The sequence below is a fragment of the Phyllobates terribilis genome, unplaced genomic scaffold (genome assembly GCF_046119375.1).
Source record: "Phyllobates terribilis strain yellow unplaced genomic scaffold, ASM4611937v1 Scaffold_8__6_contigs__length_399053987, whole genome shotgun sequence".
Lineage (NCBI taxonomy): Eukaryota > Metazoa > Chordata > Amphibia > Anura > Dendrobatidae > Phyllobates > Phyllobates terribilis.
Genome location: NW_027362768.1, coordinates 318,089,269 through 318,105,830, shown reverse-complemented (window position 1 = coordinate 318,105,830; position 16,562 = coordinate 318,089,269). Strand labels below are relative to the sequence as shown.

Genomic DNA, 16,562 nt, shown 5'->3' with positions numbered 1-16,562 from the left:
AAGTCCAAAGGCAGGGGAGAAAAATGGGGGTAGGATGGAAAACAAAAATTCACATTTCTACATATTCATATCCTTTTATAGATTTTTTTTCTTTAAAATAGGACATGAATAGTTATGGGCAAACAGACCACTATACTACACTAGACACTATTAATACGTAAGGTCTGTTGGTTCCATAGTGACTTGTCTGAATCTGATAATAATTATAATTAGGCGTCACGTTTGGCTGTTTAGCCACCTTAATTAGCCTGATAACTAATTGCTAGAACCCAAACAACATATTTCATATGAATTCTTATAATTAGCTTTGCTAGAGGAATAAAATAAAATATAAGCGATACAACATTCTCATTGTAATTATGTCTCTAACTAATAATGGTCCTTGTAATTACGCACTGGCTAATTAAAGATTAATAAGGGAGATATTTGACCTGACTTTGCATTTCAGAATTTATAGCAAATAGTTTGTGCAGAAGGAAGAAACTTGCATAAAATAGTATGCAGACTGAAAACAGTCTAATAAATAACATATTTACGGTAGGTTTTCTTCACCCCCTAAAACTGTAATTATGTCATAAATAATGAAGTATTTTTAGGCTTTCCATTCGATCCAAGCCGACTTCTTCTGCTCAGATGTAAATGTGAAGGCTGCAGCCAATCAGCGGCTCCTGATTGCTTGCAGAGGTCATACATTACCCCTGCACCAGATGTTGGCACCAGTAGACCAAAAGGAGAAGCAGTAATGAGGGGTTGGGCTGGGTGGTGAGTAAAGTTCTTTTTTCTATCATAAACCACCATGTGCACATTAAATATAATAAAGGGAACAGTCATATGGCTATTTCTGTGTTTGGGGTTGCAAAAAAACAGATCCATTAAAAACAGATGACTTCCATTTTTAAAGGGAGTCTGTTAGCAGGTTCTTGCTATTTAATCTGAGAGCAGCATTAGGCTCCCTTCACACATGCATAAAAAACACAGACATGAAAAACCGGTCTTGGTGTCATCAGTGTTTTCCATTAGTCTGTCATCAGTGTTTTTCCGTTATTTGATAAAAAAATAATTGAATTACAAAGCTTCCCCTATACTCTGCAATGTTAAACTCATAGAGCACAAGCATGGCACATGGATGGCATCCGTGTGCTGTATGTGTTTTTCACAGACCCATAGACTTTTATAGGCACTTGTCAGCTGCCGGAAAAAAATATATGTCTCTGTGGGGTTTGCATGGACACATGGTCTGTGTAAAAACACGGGATTGTGAACAGCCCCATAGGTTGAAAAAAAAGCTACCACACATACTGGAAACATAGACATGTGAAGGAGGCCTCATATAAAGAAAGAGAGCAACCCGATTCCAGGGATGTATTACTTACTAAGCTATGTGTTACTGGTTCAAAATAATCAGTGTTTTATCAGCAGGAGATTATCACTAGAGGACTAGGTTTCATTTGCAAGTCAGTCCAGCTAATCTGTGCAACCCCGCCCTTACAACTGATTGGCATTTTGATGTACAGTGTGCACAGGAAGCTGCCAATCAGTGGTGTGGGGCGGGGTTATACACTGCTCAGCATTCAGAGCACCGCTACATTTAAAGCAGAGAAAACAGGGATTCTATCAAAACTGCACCAAGCAGCCCAGTAAGCGATACATCACTGGAATCAGGGTCTCAGCCCTTACATCATGCTGCTCTCAGATTACATAGCAAACATCTGCTGACAGATCCCCTTTAATGAAGACCCTTACATTAAATGGCTGATACTTTTCCATAAATGGGTTCAGATTAGGACATGCCCTAAGTTTAAAAGTACGGACACCCGGAACCATTAAAAACAGAAGTGTGAACAACTTCCACTAAAGTTTATGTGCTGGATGAGAAGTAATGTGATGTGATTATGCCCTAAAAAAAAAATCTGTAACCAAATTTCACAGTACAAACTGCAAACTGTACATTAATAAATATATATTGTAGAACCATTTTTAACTCTTTAAATGAGCAGAATATACAATTTATACTAGATATACTAGTGCAGAATATTAGTAATATTTTTGAATTTCTGTGGTTCTTAAATAAAACAAGAAGTTATAAAAAAAAACTCAACATCAAAGTTACTTATGGTTAAAAAATAAGAAAACTTCTGTTCCATAAGTGGCTCCAAATAGCACCTGATAGCCTAAATATTACAAGAAATAGACTGAAAAAGCGGCGCCTATTATTCATCCTGTCGATGGAGCTTAGACAGGAGTTTACAAGAGTTCAACTCATCTCGTAAAAATTACAATTGAATGTTGAAATAAGTGCATTTAAAGTGCTGACATTGTTCAAGGGCCACCAGCAGGGGTCCGTGTGCAACCGGCTAAAAGGCAAGGCAAGAAAGGTTTTAAATTGAAGATATAGAAACAAAGGCAACTTACAGCAATTATGTTGAAGAAGTCATCATCTCCGAGGGTGTCCAAAATAGAGGATACAGTTTGCTTGGCAATTGTTAGACGGAGGCCTTTCATACTTCCACTGACGTCAACCAAAATCACTACGTCTTTTGGTGAGGTAGCTGCCTGGATGTACCTGAATGACAGTTAAAAGTTGTTGTTTTTTTTTGTCTTTTTTATGGGCAATCCATTGTTAAAACTATTTCTTTTGTATAGTACATATAGTAAAAGTCATGTAAAACTCTACGTACCATTTTCGGTTTCTGCAGTCAAATGCAATCACACCATTCTCATCTGGCTCCCATTTAATACCTAAAAAGGTGAATCCAAAGATGTCTAATGTGATAAAACAACATAAAAATAGTTTTGCAATAATAACAATAATTGATATATAAGATGGGATACAAGTTCTAAATACAGTTATATGAAAAAGTTTGGGCACCCCTTTTAATCTTAAGCTTATTGTTTTATTAAAATTGGTGTTTTTGCAACAACTATTTCAGTTTGATATATGTAATAACTGTTGGACACAGTAATGTTTCTGCCTTGAAATGAGGTTTATTGTACTAACAGAAAATGTGCAATCTGCATTCAAACAAAATTTGACAGGTGCATAAGTATGGGCACCTCACCAGAAAAGTGACATTAATATTTAGCAGATCCTCCTTTTGCAAAAATAACAGCCTCTAGTTGCTTCCTGTAGCTTTTAATGAGTTCCTGGATCCTGGATGAAGGTATTTTTGACCATTCCTCTTTACAAAACAATTCCAGTTCAGCTAAGTTTGATGGTCGCCGATCATGGACAGCCCTCTTCAAATGATCCCACAGATGTTCAATGATATTCAGGTCTGGGGACTGGGATGTCCATTCCAGAACATTGTAATTGTTCCTCTGCATGAATGCCTGAGCAGATTTGGAGCGGTGTTTTGATCATTGTCTTGCTGAAAGATCCATCCCCTGCGTAACTTCAACTTTATCACTGATTCTTGAACATTATTGTCAAGAATCTGCTGATACTGAGTGGAATCCATGCGTCCCTCAACTTTAACAAGATTCCCGGTGCCGGCATTGGCCACACAGCCCCAAAGCATGATGGAACCTCCACCAAATTTTACTGTGGGTAGCAAGTGTTTTTCTTGGAAAGCTGTGTTTTTTTGTCGCCATGCATAACGCCTTTTTGTATGACCAAACAACTCAATCTTGGTTTCATCAGTCCACAGGACCTTCTTCCAAAAAGAAATTGGCTTCTCCAAATGTGCTTTTGCATACCTCAGCCGACTCTGTTTGTGGCGTGCTTGCAGAAACGGCTTCTTTCGCATCACTCTCCCATACAGCTTCTCCTTGTGCAAAGTGCGTTGTATAGTTGACCGATGCACAGTGACACCATCTGCAGCAAGTTGATGCTGCAGCTCTCTGGAGGTGGTCTGAGGATTGTCCTTGACTGATCTCACCATTCTTCTTCTCTGCCTTTCTGATGTTTTTCTTGGCCTGCCACTTCTGGCCTTAACAAGAAATGTCCCTGTGTTCTTCCATTTCCTTACTATGTTCCTCACAGTGGAAACTGACAGGTTAAATCTCTGAGACAGCTTTTTGTATCCTTCCCCTGAACAACTATGTTGAATAATCTTTGTTTTCAGATCATTTGACAGTTGTTTTGAGGAGCCCATGATGCCACGCTTCAGAGGAGATTCAAACAGGAGAACAACTGGCAAGTGGCCACTTTAAGTAGCTTTTCTCATGATTGCATACACCTGGCTATGAAGTTCAAAGCTCAATGAGGTTACAAAACCAAAAAAAGTGGTTGAGTAAGTCAGTAAAAAGTAGGTAGGAGTATTTAAAACAAGAAAATGATAAGGGTGCCCATACTTATGCACCTGTCAAATTTTGTTTGAATGCAGATTGCACATTTTCTGTTAGTACAATAAACCTCATTTCAAGGCAGAAACATTACTTTGTCCAACAGTTATTACATATATCAAACTGAAATAGCTGTTGCAAAAACACCAATTTTTATAAAACATTAAGCTTAAGATTAATAGGGGTGCCCAAACTTTTTCATATAACTGTATAAAGGGGTCAAGAACACTCTTAACAGTAAAGTTATATTCTTTGTCGCTATGCTAGAATAGAGGTTGCCCGAGTATTATGTCCATGCCTACATGGGAAAATTCAGGCACCCACACATCTTATGTCTATTTGGTTGGACCCGTAACACTCAGCAAAAGTTGAATATCTATAGGGCAATGTCTCTTTGCCCCATCAGCTTAATCACAGTCTCTCTTAGGGAAGAGAAATATTTAGATTTGAGAGTCCTCAATGGTTGATTGATACCTTTTAATGGATAACTGAAAAGATGGTAACAAGTTGCAAGCTTTTGAGACTACTCAGGCCTCTTCATCAGGCACAATATAACACAAAATCGGAAGAGTCACGTATTTATACACAATAGGACACATAAATAATGCAATAGATGAGACAGGTGACGTAAAGCACAACTATTATTATGGGAGAGAGATAAACAATTCAGGCTGTAAATATTTTAGCAGTTCATAGATAAAGAGCGTGAAAGTTTTATTGTCCTGTGACTGAGGTCTGGTCCAGGGTTGTGATAAGCCCACAAGTCTGAGGAGCACATTCCTTAGTTGATGTGGAATGACATAAATTCATGGTACACATTCATTCCTGCTCTGAAGGTGTCAAAGGTCACCATTAGCTTGTATTCCCAAACTTTTCTGTCTCTCTGAGATTTGAAATTACCAATAATTTCATGTCTGTGATGCTGTGATCAGGGAAACAAAAATGATGTTTGGCCACAGGTAGATTTATTATCTTTTCTTTTATGGCGATGATGATTCATCCTTGTCCTAAGTTTTTGCCCTGTCTCCCCTGTTAGGGAAGAGAGATTCTCTGCTTAGTTCTCTGGAGTTCTTTGTCCAGAACTCACAGTGGGAAGTCTCTACAGTTCCCGAACCAGTCAGCTCTACAGTCGACAGCCATACCCAAGAGCCTTCCCAGCCCACCTGTGCTCATCTCATTGGACCTACCACCATTGCAGAACTTGTGGCCAGCCCCAATGAATGTATTAAAATTATTCCGAAGCAACCAATCACAAGCAGAATTCAAAGTTGATTTCTAAGCCGTGTTAGTAAACTGCAATGTGGGCTATGATTGGTTGCATTTGGCAAAAAGTTGTATCTCCACTATTTTCCACAACATTTTTTTTCCTCTGGGACCAGATAGTTTCTCATGCAAAGAAGTCAACAAAAATAAATATCATCATAAATAATGTCAAAATAACCTGTTTGTCCTCCCTTACCGGGATATTGACGAAAAAATCCTTTTGCACTTCCAAAATATTGCCATATGAGGGAAGGGTCACGGTCAAAGTTGTCAACAAACACCTTATTTAAAGATTCCGACCAATAGATTCCATTCACTATTTCTGGATCTGAAAAGAAATACGACACAAATCATGACTTCATTAAAAAAATGTAGACAGGCAATAGATATTTGGTAACAGATGCATAGGAGGGTTGGCCACCTTTGGGGACATTTTTTTCTCACCTAAATGAATATATTTGGGGTTAAAAAATAAATTTTGCAAAGGGAACCTGCCACCTTGGAAAACTCTATTTACCTGGAAATGAACACTTAGTCTGAAGGTAACTGGCAGTAGAATGCTGCCCGGCCGCCTTACTGAAAGTGGGGCTACAGGGAGAAAATGAACTTATTTCCTCCTGGGAGCCGCTGGCTTTTAGTCTTGTGGGCGTTCATGGAGTGGCTATAGTCAATAGCCACAGCAACAGTCATAATACTATGAGCAGTGGCTGTAAGAACGTCCCGGTAGTTTGATTGACATCTGATTTTGCAGCGCATCCATGTAGAGTTAGTTGTCAATCAAAGGTTACGGCCGTCACTCACAGTATAGTGAGCGGTGATGTGAGCGATGACTGTAAACGCTCCCTGCACCAACATGACTGAAAACACGGCACCCGAATGGAAATAAATTAATCTTCTCCTAGTAGACGCACAATCAAGCAGATTAATCTAACATCTGCAGGTAAATAGTGTTTTCCACAGTGACAGGTTCCATTTAAAAATTTTGCATTGGTTGCCTTTATAGCCCCTGTGTTGCACTGGTTACTGCTGGCTGCAGAATGAGTCAACTGAGAATTCATCAGTCATGTCACTGTAACGGTCTGACGGGGAGTTTGTAAATCTTTTTACTGATTTACTGTAACTCTCAGCTGATTTGTAATCACGGGCCACATCAAAGTTGAATGTGTATTGAAACAAAAACTCTGTAAAAGCGAAAAAGTGCAACATTTTTAATGAAACCCAACTGTAAAAATTATTTTAGCCCAAAATACATGTGATTAAGACAAAAAATGTCTTAAAAGATGGACAACCCCTTTAATGGTATATTCTGCCAAGTTAATATCTGTTCATAGATCTACATGTCTGTTGTGACTGCAGAAGCAGTGACGGTGGCGCAGTGGTTAGCACTGCAGCGCTGGGGTCCTGGGTTCAAATCCCACCAAGGACAACATCTGCAAGGAGTTTGTATGTTCTCCCCGTGTTTGCGTGGGTTTCCTCCGGGTTCTCCGGTTTCCTCCCACACTCCAAAGACATACTGATAGGGGATCTAGATTCTGAGCCCCGATGGGGACAGCGACGATAATGTATGTAAAGCCCTGCGGAATATGTTAGCGCTATATAAAAAATAAAGATTATTATTATAAGCACATGGGTAGCGAACAAATCAGGGGGTTAAAAACCTGATCTTGACAGATACCTGTTCAAACTAGTAAAAGCCCTACTGTGTTACTGGTCTGTCCCTACCTGACACGTGGAGGTTGACACACTAAGATTAGAGTTGAGCCACCCCCGTAGTGTTCGGGTTCGGTTCGTCGAACACCGGTATGTTCGCCGAACTGTTCGTCGAACACCGTTAAAACCAATGGCAGGCAAACAAAAACACATAGAAAACACCTTCAAAAGGTGTCCAAAAGCTGACAAACTGCTCAGAAGACACAACTAACACATGGAAAAGTGACAAGTACGTATAGTCATGCGAAAAGAGGTGGAGGAGTAAAAGGAGGTGGAGACACAGATATAGGCATGTCATGCCCTTCTAAAACCAAGAAAGGCTGGAGTAAAAATCTAAAATCAGCTTACCAACACCCAGACGTCGTGACAAGAAAATTAAAAAAATAAATATCTTTAGGTAGAATGGCGGTTCCATTCAGAACACTTTCCTTACAAGACGTAGTGGTATCCCTGTTGGGAGTCATGCCAAAAACGGAACCCAATACATTCGGATTAATCCACCATTTGTCATATCCAAGGGGCAGGTCAGTAAATGACAACATCGACGCGGAACCAAGTACAGTAGTATATACTGTACATTCTTTGACAAGGCAATCAGGCGGATCAAGAAGTTGGGAAGGGTCACCCTAATGGCCAAAACAGACATTGATGCGGCATTCCGGTTACTTACTACCTGTGCCTCCGAATAGTGTACACCTATTGGGCTGCTTCTGGGAAGGAGCATACTATATAGGTCGCTGTTTGCCCATGGGGTGGTCCAGATCCTGCTCACTATTTGAGGCATTTAGTTGCTTCCTCGAATGGGTTGTAATGGACGTTTCTAAGGAGGCACATATTATCCATTACCTCGAGAACATCTTATGCCTGGGCCCAAAAGATTTGCCACAGTGTGAATACATGCGGTAGTCCACCTATGAGACGGAGAGAGCTGGAGGGAGAGCGGACACCACAGAGACGAGGGGTTAGATGGAGAACGGAAGAAGGAAAGAGGGCGAGGGAGGTAAGGGAGTACAGTGGAAGGCCGACCTGAGCTCCCCCACGTTCCTGCTGGGCAGGGAACAGCCCTGGGAAGAAAAGCCGCTTGCGCATCCCTTTGAGGTTACGGGCGCGAACGGGCAGAGGGACTACGCTGGAGTGCGAAGCCGACACGGCCAGTCTGTTCCTGCCCGTGCGACCTCCGTCTCGCCGGGTTTGTGCCAGAGCCGTGGTGGACCCTGACGGCCAGCCCCCCTCTCCCAATACTGGTGCCTGTCCGCTGGTGGGTCGAGCCCCCCCCCGCGGGGGGGGGGGGAGTAACATCTGCAGAAGAAAGACCATCTTCCAGTCAAACTAAGATGTCTACTTCTTTTCGTGGACAATGTGATACGATCCCTTTCTTACGGACACGCTCATCGATACAAATTCCAGATGAAGCACAAAAACAGCAGGTGCTTCAATGGATATCAAATGCTCCTTCAAGTGGGCTCTCCTCCACCTCAACATCACAAATACTCCAGTCCTCAGAGGTGTCACCCCAATCACACTTGCTTCCTCACAGCTCCCAAGTCTCCAGCTGCCCGTCTGAGTATGGGGTAACACAGATGGTTGAGTCTGCATAGCTGTTTACTCATACTATAGCCTGGGAAATGGAGGTCTGCTCCAGAGCTTCTGTTAATCCAGACAAGGAAATGATCTGCACTGATGCCCAGAATCTTTATGAGTCGGATCCATGACCAGATGAAGAAGGTTCTGAGCATAATGTAGACCCTCGTTCCCTAACTGTAACTCCTGTTGGTGGAGACAATGATGAAGACGATGATGAGACTCAAATACCTGATTGGAGCGACAACTTGACTTTTCGGTCAGGGCAGGAAGAGGTTGGCTCTGAAGACGACGGGTGTGAGAACACACAGGGTGATGATGACAGGGTTTGAGATCCCACTTACAGTCAACCCACAGTCAGCCAGTCGATGAGGTCAGCAGAGGAGGTGGAGGAGGATGCTATTGACGACAAGGTTAGGTTGCGCCTTCCTGGACAGAGACGGAGTACTGGAAGCACGTCAACAACAGCATCCTCAACCACAACTCTGCCTCTGACCACAAGTCGTGGTGGCTCTTCAGGTCGCATGGCCTCTAAGCCTTGCATAGCCTGGGCATTTTTTCAGATCGATAAGGATGACCCAACTCGTGTTAGCTGTAATATTTGTCACCAAAAGCTAAGTAGAGGCCAAAAAATCCATAGTTTGAGTACTTCATGCATGAACCGTCACATGGATATGAAGCATAAGTTGCAGTAGGAAGCTCACTGTGCTACAATGCGGCCTAGCGGGCCGGGCCAACCACCGTCTGGCCCATCTTGTGCATCCGCAGCCTCTTCATCCTCTGTGACTGGGGGGACAGCAGTCACACATGTTTTTGGACGCAGACCTGCCACCTCTTTACCCGCAACAGCCAGTGTGATTGGCAGGTCATCATTTCATTTGGAAGTGGAAACACCAGCTGGTGTTGAGCGCTCTCCGACATAGAGAGCACCACCTTTGGATCAAGGCAACCTAACTTTTCCGCCTGCATCTTCCTCACAGACCGGCAGTTTGCCTGGGACATACTACTCAACCCTGTCTAAGCACAACAGCCAGCCCTCGGTCCCTCAGATGTGGACAAGTAAAAGACCATTTCCTCCTAGCCATGACAAAGCTAAGAGGTTGAATTTCACCATCTGCAAGCTGTTGGCTACAGAAATGCTGCCTTTCTGCCTGGTGGACACAGAGGATTTTCGAGACCTTATGTCAGTCGCAGTGCCCCAGTACCAGATGCCCAGTCGGCACTACTTCTCAAAGAAAGGTGTGCCTGCGCTACACCAGCATGTCGCACACAACATCACCGCTTCTTTGAGAAACTCTGTGTGTGACAGGGTGCATTTCACCACAGACACTTGGATGAGTAGGCATGGACAGGGGCGTTACATGTTGCTGACTGGGCACTGGGTAACTATGGTGACAGCAGGACAAGGGGCTGCTGTCCAAGTCTTGCCATCCCCACGAGTTGAGCATCAATCCTCTTTATCTAGAAGTTCCTCCACTGCTTCTGCCTCCTCAGCCTCCTCTCGGTCCTCCACCTGCACCCAAAGCCTGTCTGGTAATGCCACCCGCTTTCTAACTGCGCAGAAGGAATCCTGCACACCTCCTTACTATGCTGGCAGCAGGGCTCAACGGCATCAGGCGGTGTTAACTTTGAAATGTCTGGGAAATGTGAGTCACACAGCTGAGGAGTTGTGGTCAGCTCTGGAGACCCAGTTTCATGAATGGTTGTCTCCACTGGGCCTGCAACCAGGGAAGGCCGTGTGTGATAATGCTGCAAACCTGGGTGCAGCCCTTCGCGGGGCAATGTCACACGTGCCTTGTATGGCTCACTTGTTGAACCTGGTTGTCCAGCAATTTTTAGCCCACTATCCCGGACTAGATGGCCTTCTGCAGAGGGCACAGTCGCTGTGTGCTCACTTCCGCCATTCGCATCCCGCAGCTCAACGACTTACATCTCTACAGAAGTCGTTGGGCCTGCCAGTTCACCGCTTGAAATGCGATGTGCCGATGGAATTCAACTCTGCACATGTTGCAGCGACTGTGGCAGCACCGACAAGCCCTAGTGCAATACGCTCTGACGTATAGCCTGGGCCAACGAGATCCAGAGGTAGGGCAAATCACGCTGCAGGAGTGGTCTCAGATCAGGGACCTATGCACCCTTCTGCACAGTTTTGAAATGGCGACAAAGATGTTTTGTGCTGATGATGCCATTATCAGCATGACTATTCCAGTGATTTACATGCTGGAGCACACGTTAAACAGAATTTGGAGTCAGGTGGTGGGACAAGAGGAGGTGGAGGAAGTAGAGGAGGAGTCGTATGCGGAAGGGATAACATCTCCAAGGTCCAGACGGTCGGCAGCACCAAGGCGGCAGGCATGGGAGGGTGGGGAAGAGGGATTAACCAGGGCACATGGTAGCAGCCAAACTGTTGAGGAAGGTGCAGGAGCCGAGGAAGAAGTGGAGGACGAACTGGCGATGGGCATGGAAGACTCATCAGATGAGGGAGACCTTGATCACATTTCTGTTGTGCGAGGTTGGGGGGAGAGGGCAGAGGAAGGAAGCATGATTCTTACCTCGCTACCAACACAACAAGGACTTGGTCCTCCTGGATGCGTAAGACACATAAGTGCCTTCTTGCTGCACTACCTGCAACATGACCCTCGGATTGTCAGAATTCGAAGTAATCCCGACTACTGGGTTGCCACACTCTTACATCCCCGGTACAAAAGTAAATTTGCCGAAATAATTCCTGCCGTAGAAAGGGATTCACACATGCAGGAGTATCAGCAGAGGCTGTTGCAGAATCTTACATGTGCTTTTCCACAAAACACCACTGGTGCACGTAGTGAATCTCACAGTTCTAACTTGCCAACCGTGGGACTGTCGAGTCTTCAGCACTCAAACCGTAACAGTAACACAGTATCTGCTGGTAACAGCAATTTTGTGGAATCGTTTCACCACTTTCTTAGATCATCCTTTGCAAGACCACAGGAGACAAGAAGTCTGACACACAGTCAACGCCTAGAGAGGATGGTACAGGAGTATCTCCAAGTGAACATCGAAGCCATGACTGTGTCACTGGACTCTTGCTCATTTTGGGCTTCCAATCTGGAAAAATGGTCGGAGCTCGCCACTCACGCCCTGGAGATCTTGTCATGCCCTGCAGCCAGCGTGCTCTCTGAACGTGTGTTTAGCGCTGCTGGTGGTGTGCTGACAGATAAGCGCATGCGGCTGTCCACTGATAATGTAGACAGACTCACGTTCATAAAGATGAACAAATCATGGATCCGCACGGACTTTTCTTCCCCTGTGTCATCCTGGGGGACTAAAAGCTTGATGATTGGTTAAAATCACCTCACCAACCGTTTTAAGCAACTCTGGGGCAATTGATGCCACTTAAGTAGTGTCTGTGCCACAATTTTTGGAAAAAATGGAGACTCTTTTTGGAGTCACCTTGCTGTGTTTTACGTGACGTTGGCATCGTCAATTCCAGGTGGGTTGGGTCGCTCCCCCCTCCTTTTAACTGTAAGAAAATACATACACTATGGCTTGGGGTAACACAGGTGGTTGAGTCTGAAGAGCTGTTTACTCAGAGGTCTGCTCCAAAGCTTCAGTGTCTGCTAGTAAGCGTAGTAGCCCAGCTCTGAAGCAAGCTACACCGCCTGTGTATCTAATAATGATTTTTAACCACTTCGCGCCAGAGCCTGTTTTTGCCTTCGTGACCGGGACAATTTTTTCAATTCTGACCACTGTCAATTTATGAAGTAATTACTCTGGAACGCTTCAACGGATTCATCTGATTCTGAGACTGTTTTTTCGTGACGTATTGTACTTCATGATAGTGGTAAAATTTCTTCGATATCACTTGCATTTATTTGTGAAAAAATCGGAAATTTTGCAAAAATTTTGAAAATTTTGCAATTTTCAAACTTTGAATTTTCATGCCATTAAATCAGAGAGATATGTCACACAAAATAGTTAATAAATAACATTTCCCACATTTCTACTTTACATCAGCACAATTTTGGAACCAAAATTTTTTTTTGTTAGGGAGTTATAAGGGTTAAAAGTTGACCAGCGATTTCTCATTTTTCCAACAAAATTTACAAATACATTTTTTTAGGGACCACATCATATTTGAAGTCACTTTGAGGGGTCTTTATGACAGAAAATACCCAAAAGTGACACCATTCTAAAAACTGCACCCCTCAAGGTGCTCAAAACCACATTCAAGAACTTTATTAACCCTTCAGGTGCTTCACAGGAATTTTTGGAATGTGGAAGAAAAAAATTAACATTTAACTTTTTTCACAAAAATGTTACTTTAGACCCAATTTTTTTTATTTTCGCAGGGGTAACAGGAAAAAATGGACCCCAAATTTTTTTGTTCAATTTCTCTTGAGCGCGCTGATACCCCATATGTGAGGGAAAACCACTGTTTGGGCGCACTGCAGGGTTCGGAAGGGAAGGAGCGCCATTAGACTTTTTGAATGTAAAATTTGTTTGAATAATTAGCAGACGCCTGATGTGCCTAAACAGTGGAAACCCCCCACAAGTGACACCATTTTGGAAACTAGACCCCTTAGGGAACTTATCTAGATGTGTGGTGAGCACCTTGCACCCCCAGGTGCTTCACAGAAGTTTATAATATTGAGTCGTAAAAATAAAATTTTCACATTTTTCCCACAAAAAATGTTTTTCATCCCCTAATTTTGCATTATCATAAGGGTAACAGGAGAAATTGCACCATTAAATTTGCTGTGCAATTTCTCCTGAGTATGCCGATACCCCATATTTGGGGGAAAACCACTATTTGGGTAGACTGCAGGGTTCGGAAGGGAAGGAGCGCCATTTGACTTTTTGAATGTAAAATTTGTTTGAATAATTAGCGGACGCCATGACGCATTTGGGGAGCCCCTGATGTGCCTAAACAGTGGAAACCCCCCACAAGTGACACCATTTTGTAAACTAGATCCCTTAGGGAACTTATCTAGATGTGTGGTGAGCACATTGGGAGACATAATAAACAAATCAGTAGCAGGTGAAGAATTGGTTTTATTTATTTTTTACGCCGTTCCTCGTGCGGTATAAGTGATGAGATTACTTTATTCTTCAGGTCGGTGCGATTACAGAGATACCAGATTTATATCGGGTTTTTATGATTGACAGCTGTTACACACTAAAAGACGCTTTTTTTTTTGCAAAATCTAGTTTTTGCATCGCCATATTTTGAGAGGTATAATATTTCCATATTTCGGCCGACAGAGTCATGTGATGGCTTGTTTTTTGCGGGACAAGTTGACATTTTTATTCGTACCATTTTTGGGTACGTGACATTTTTTGATCGCTTTCTATTCCGTTTTGTTGGGAGGTAAAATTAACAAAAACCAACAATTCAGGAATTGTTTTTTGAGGTTTTATTTTATGCCGTTCTGTGTGTGGTAAAAGTGATAAGGCAGCATTATTCTTCGGGTCTGTACGTTTACAGCGATACTACACTTACTGTATATTTTTTTATGTTTTGGCGCTTTTACACAATAAAACAATTTTATAGAAAAAATATTTTTTTTGCACCACTTTATTCTGAGCGCTAGAACTTTTTTATTTTTCGGCAGAGGGAGCTGTATGGCAGCTTTTTTTTGTGGAACAAGATGACGTTTTCAGCGGTACTATTTTTATTTCCATTTTGCTTTTTGATCGCATTTTTTTCCACTTTTTGTTTGGCGATATGAGGAAAAAAGCATAGTTTTTTGCTCCGTTTTTTATTTATTTTTATTACGGTGTGCACAGAAGGAGTTAATTAGTGTGACAGTTTTATAGCTCGGGTTGTTTCGGACGCGGCGATACCAAATATGTGTACTTTTTTGGTTTTTGCATAAATATACGGATTTATCGGTTTAATATTTTATTTATTTATTTTTATTTATTTTGTGATTTAACAGTTTGAAAACACTTTTTTTACATTTTTACTTAGTCCCTGTATGGGACATTAATTTTTATTTTTCTGATCATTGATCTAATCCAATGTAATAGACATATATTACATTGGATGAGACCACTGGTGACAGTTTCACACTGTGTCTCCTGCTGGACTCAGCTTGCAGGCTGAGCCTAGCAGGACACCATATATGGCAGATCTGGAGGCGGTCATGTGACCTCCAGCTGCCATAACAATGCCAGGTCCTGGAAGGTATCAGGGGTCGTCGGAGAGGTAAGTAGACGACCCCCTCTCCACCTGCTATCTTCTATATGCCGCGATCACTATAGATCGCGGCATATAGAAGACAGCAAAGGGTTAACATCACTGGGACCTGATCCAATTAGGTCCCGATGATGTTCCCTGTCAGAGCTATGGCTCTGCACCGCACCCGCAGAGCTTGCCAGACCCTCGGGGTCCTGAGCGCTGCGGGACCACCCACCGTTTTTAAACGTCGGCGCTGCACAGAGCCCAGGCAGCGCCGACGTTTATCTACAGTGGGCGTTCGGGAAGCGGTTAAATGCATTTAGCCCAGGCAGACTGTGGGGACCCCCAAACAAACCCAGACACTCAGCCCCCCTACCGCCCCCCTTTCCTTGACAATACAATAATGTAACTCTTACAACTGGATGGGTGAGGATCGGTCACAGCTTTATTAACTCTTTATACTCATTCTATTAGAAAGGCATTTTATTTCTAAAATAATTCAGCTTGTTGCAGCATGCCCTGTGTCTCCACACCGGCAAGTTGGCCAACAAGTGTAACTCTCCAACATGTCCTTTCTATTTCCAGGCCACGGAGGATCCTGCATACTCGTATGCAGGACTCTGACCCCTACCCATCACTCTAAACGCTTGTTCCACTCCGTCCTGGAGTCCTGACAGGAATATGTCCAGTCCAATATCCATTAAGTGAACACCGTCGGGCGGTATGAGGCCTGCTTTATCTCCTTCCAGTTGTCGGTGTCGTATCACTACACCACCTCTGTCTCTTCTAAATTTTGCCATCCGAATATTTATTACCCGCCTTGTCCGTTCGATGGCCGTGATGTCTCGCGCACCTTGCCATATCACTATCGGCACAATCTCTGACCATACTATAGTTAGTTTTGTGAAAAATTCTCTTAAGCGCTCAGTGTCTAGTTTCATTATTGCCATTAGTTATGCGCTCTTGTGATGACCTAGGTCGTTTCCCCCGGCCTGTATAACTAAGATGACTGGACCTCTTGCCTCTCTCCCTACCTTGATTACCTCCATTAGTACCTGTGGCCATAGCAGGCCTCTAATACCTCTCCAGTTGAAATATGTGTTATGAAACTCTAATTTCCTCCCGCCTGGGCGGACTTTCGCCCTTTTTTCTGCCCAATATATATATATACGAGTAGCCTATCACCCACACTGTTGGCTTAGCGTCACCTGTAAAAGAAACAAAAAACGTTAGGATAACAAGTCCGGTCTTATGTATCTCGCCAAATACATGGATCGCCATCTCCCTATCCTCTGAACTTCCGTTTCTGACAGTCCTGCTCTTGCTGCTTCCGTGGCCGCGCCTATGCGGAATGAGTGTGTCCTGTAATCTTTGGGGTGGTTCCCTGCCGATGTTAGGCATTTATTAAATATAGCTTGGAACTGGTATCTTGATAATGGCGTTCCATCAATGTGTGATAGGAAAAAATTACTTTGTGATCTGATGGTTATATATGTTTTTACTATTGTTACCCAACTCAGTGTACCGTTTGTGGGTTGTAGAAGTACCCAAGTGCCCCTGC

The 16,562-nt window shown here is 43.2% G+C and overlaps 1 protein-coding gene across 3 annotated transcripts in view; it reads right to left on the bottom strand.

Moving 5' to 3' along the window:
- The window catches only part of CACNA2D3 (calcium voltage-gated channel auxiliary subunit alpha2delta 3), a 1,591,404-nt gene that overhangs the window by 827,323 nt on the left and 747,519 nt on the right, over nucleotides 1–16,562 (bottom strand). For all 3 annotated transcript variants that reach the window (XM_073644583.1, XM_073644584.1, XM_073644585.1), the window contains 3 exons: nucleotides 5,744–5,875; nucleotides 2,679–2,739; nucleotides 2,413–2,563 (listed from right to left, as the gene is read on the bottom strand). In XM_073644583.1, coding sequence (XP_073500684.1) covers nucleotides 2,413–2,563; nucleotides 2,679–2,739; nucleotides 5,744–5,875 — 344 coding nt within the window. The remainder of the gene's footprint in view (nucleotides 1–2,412; nucleotides 2,564–2,678; nucleotides 2,740–5,743; nucleotides 5,876–16,562) is intronic.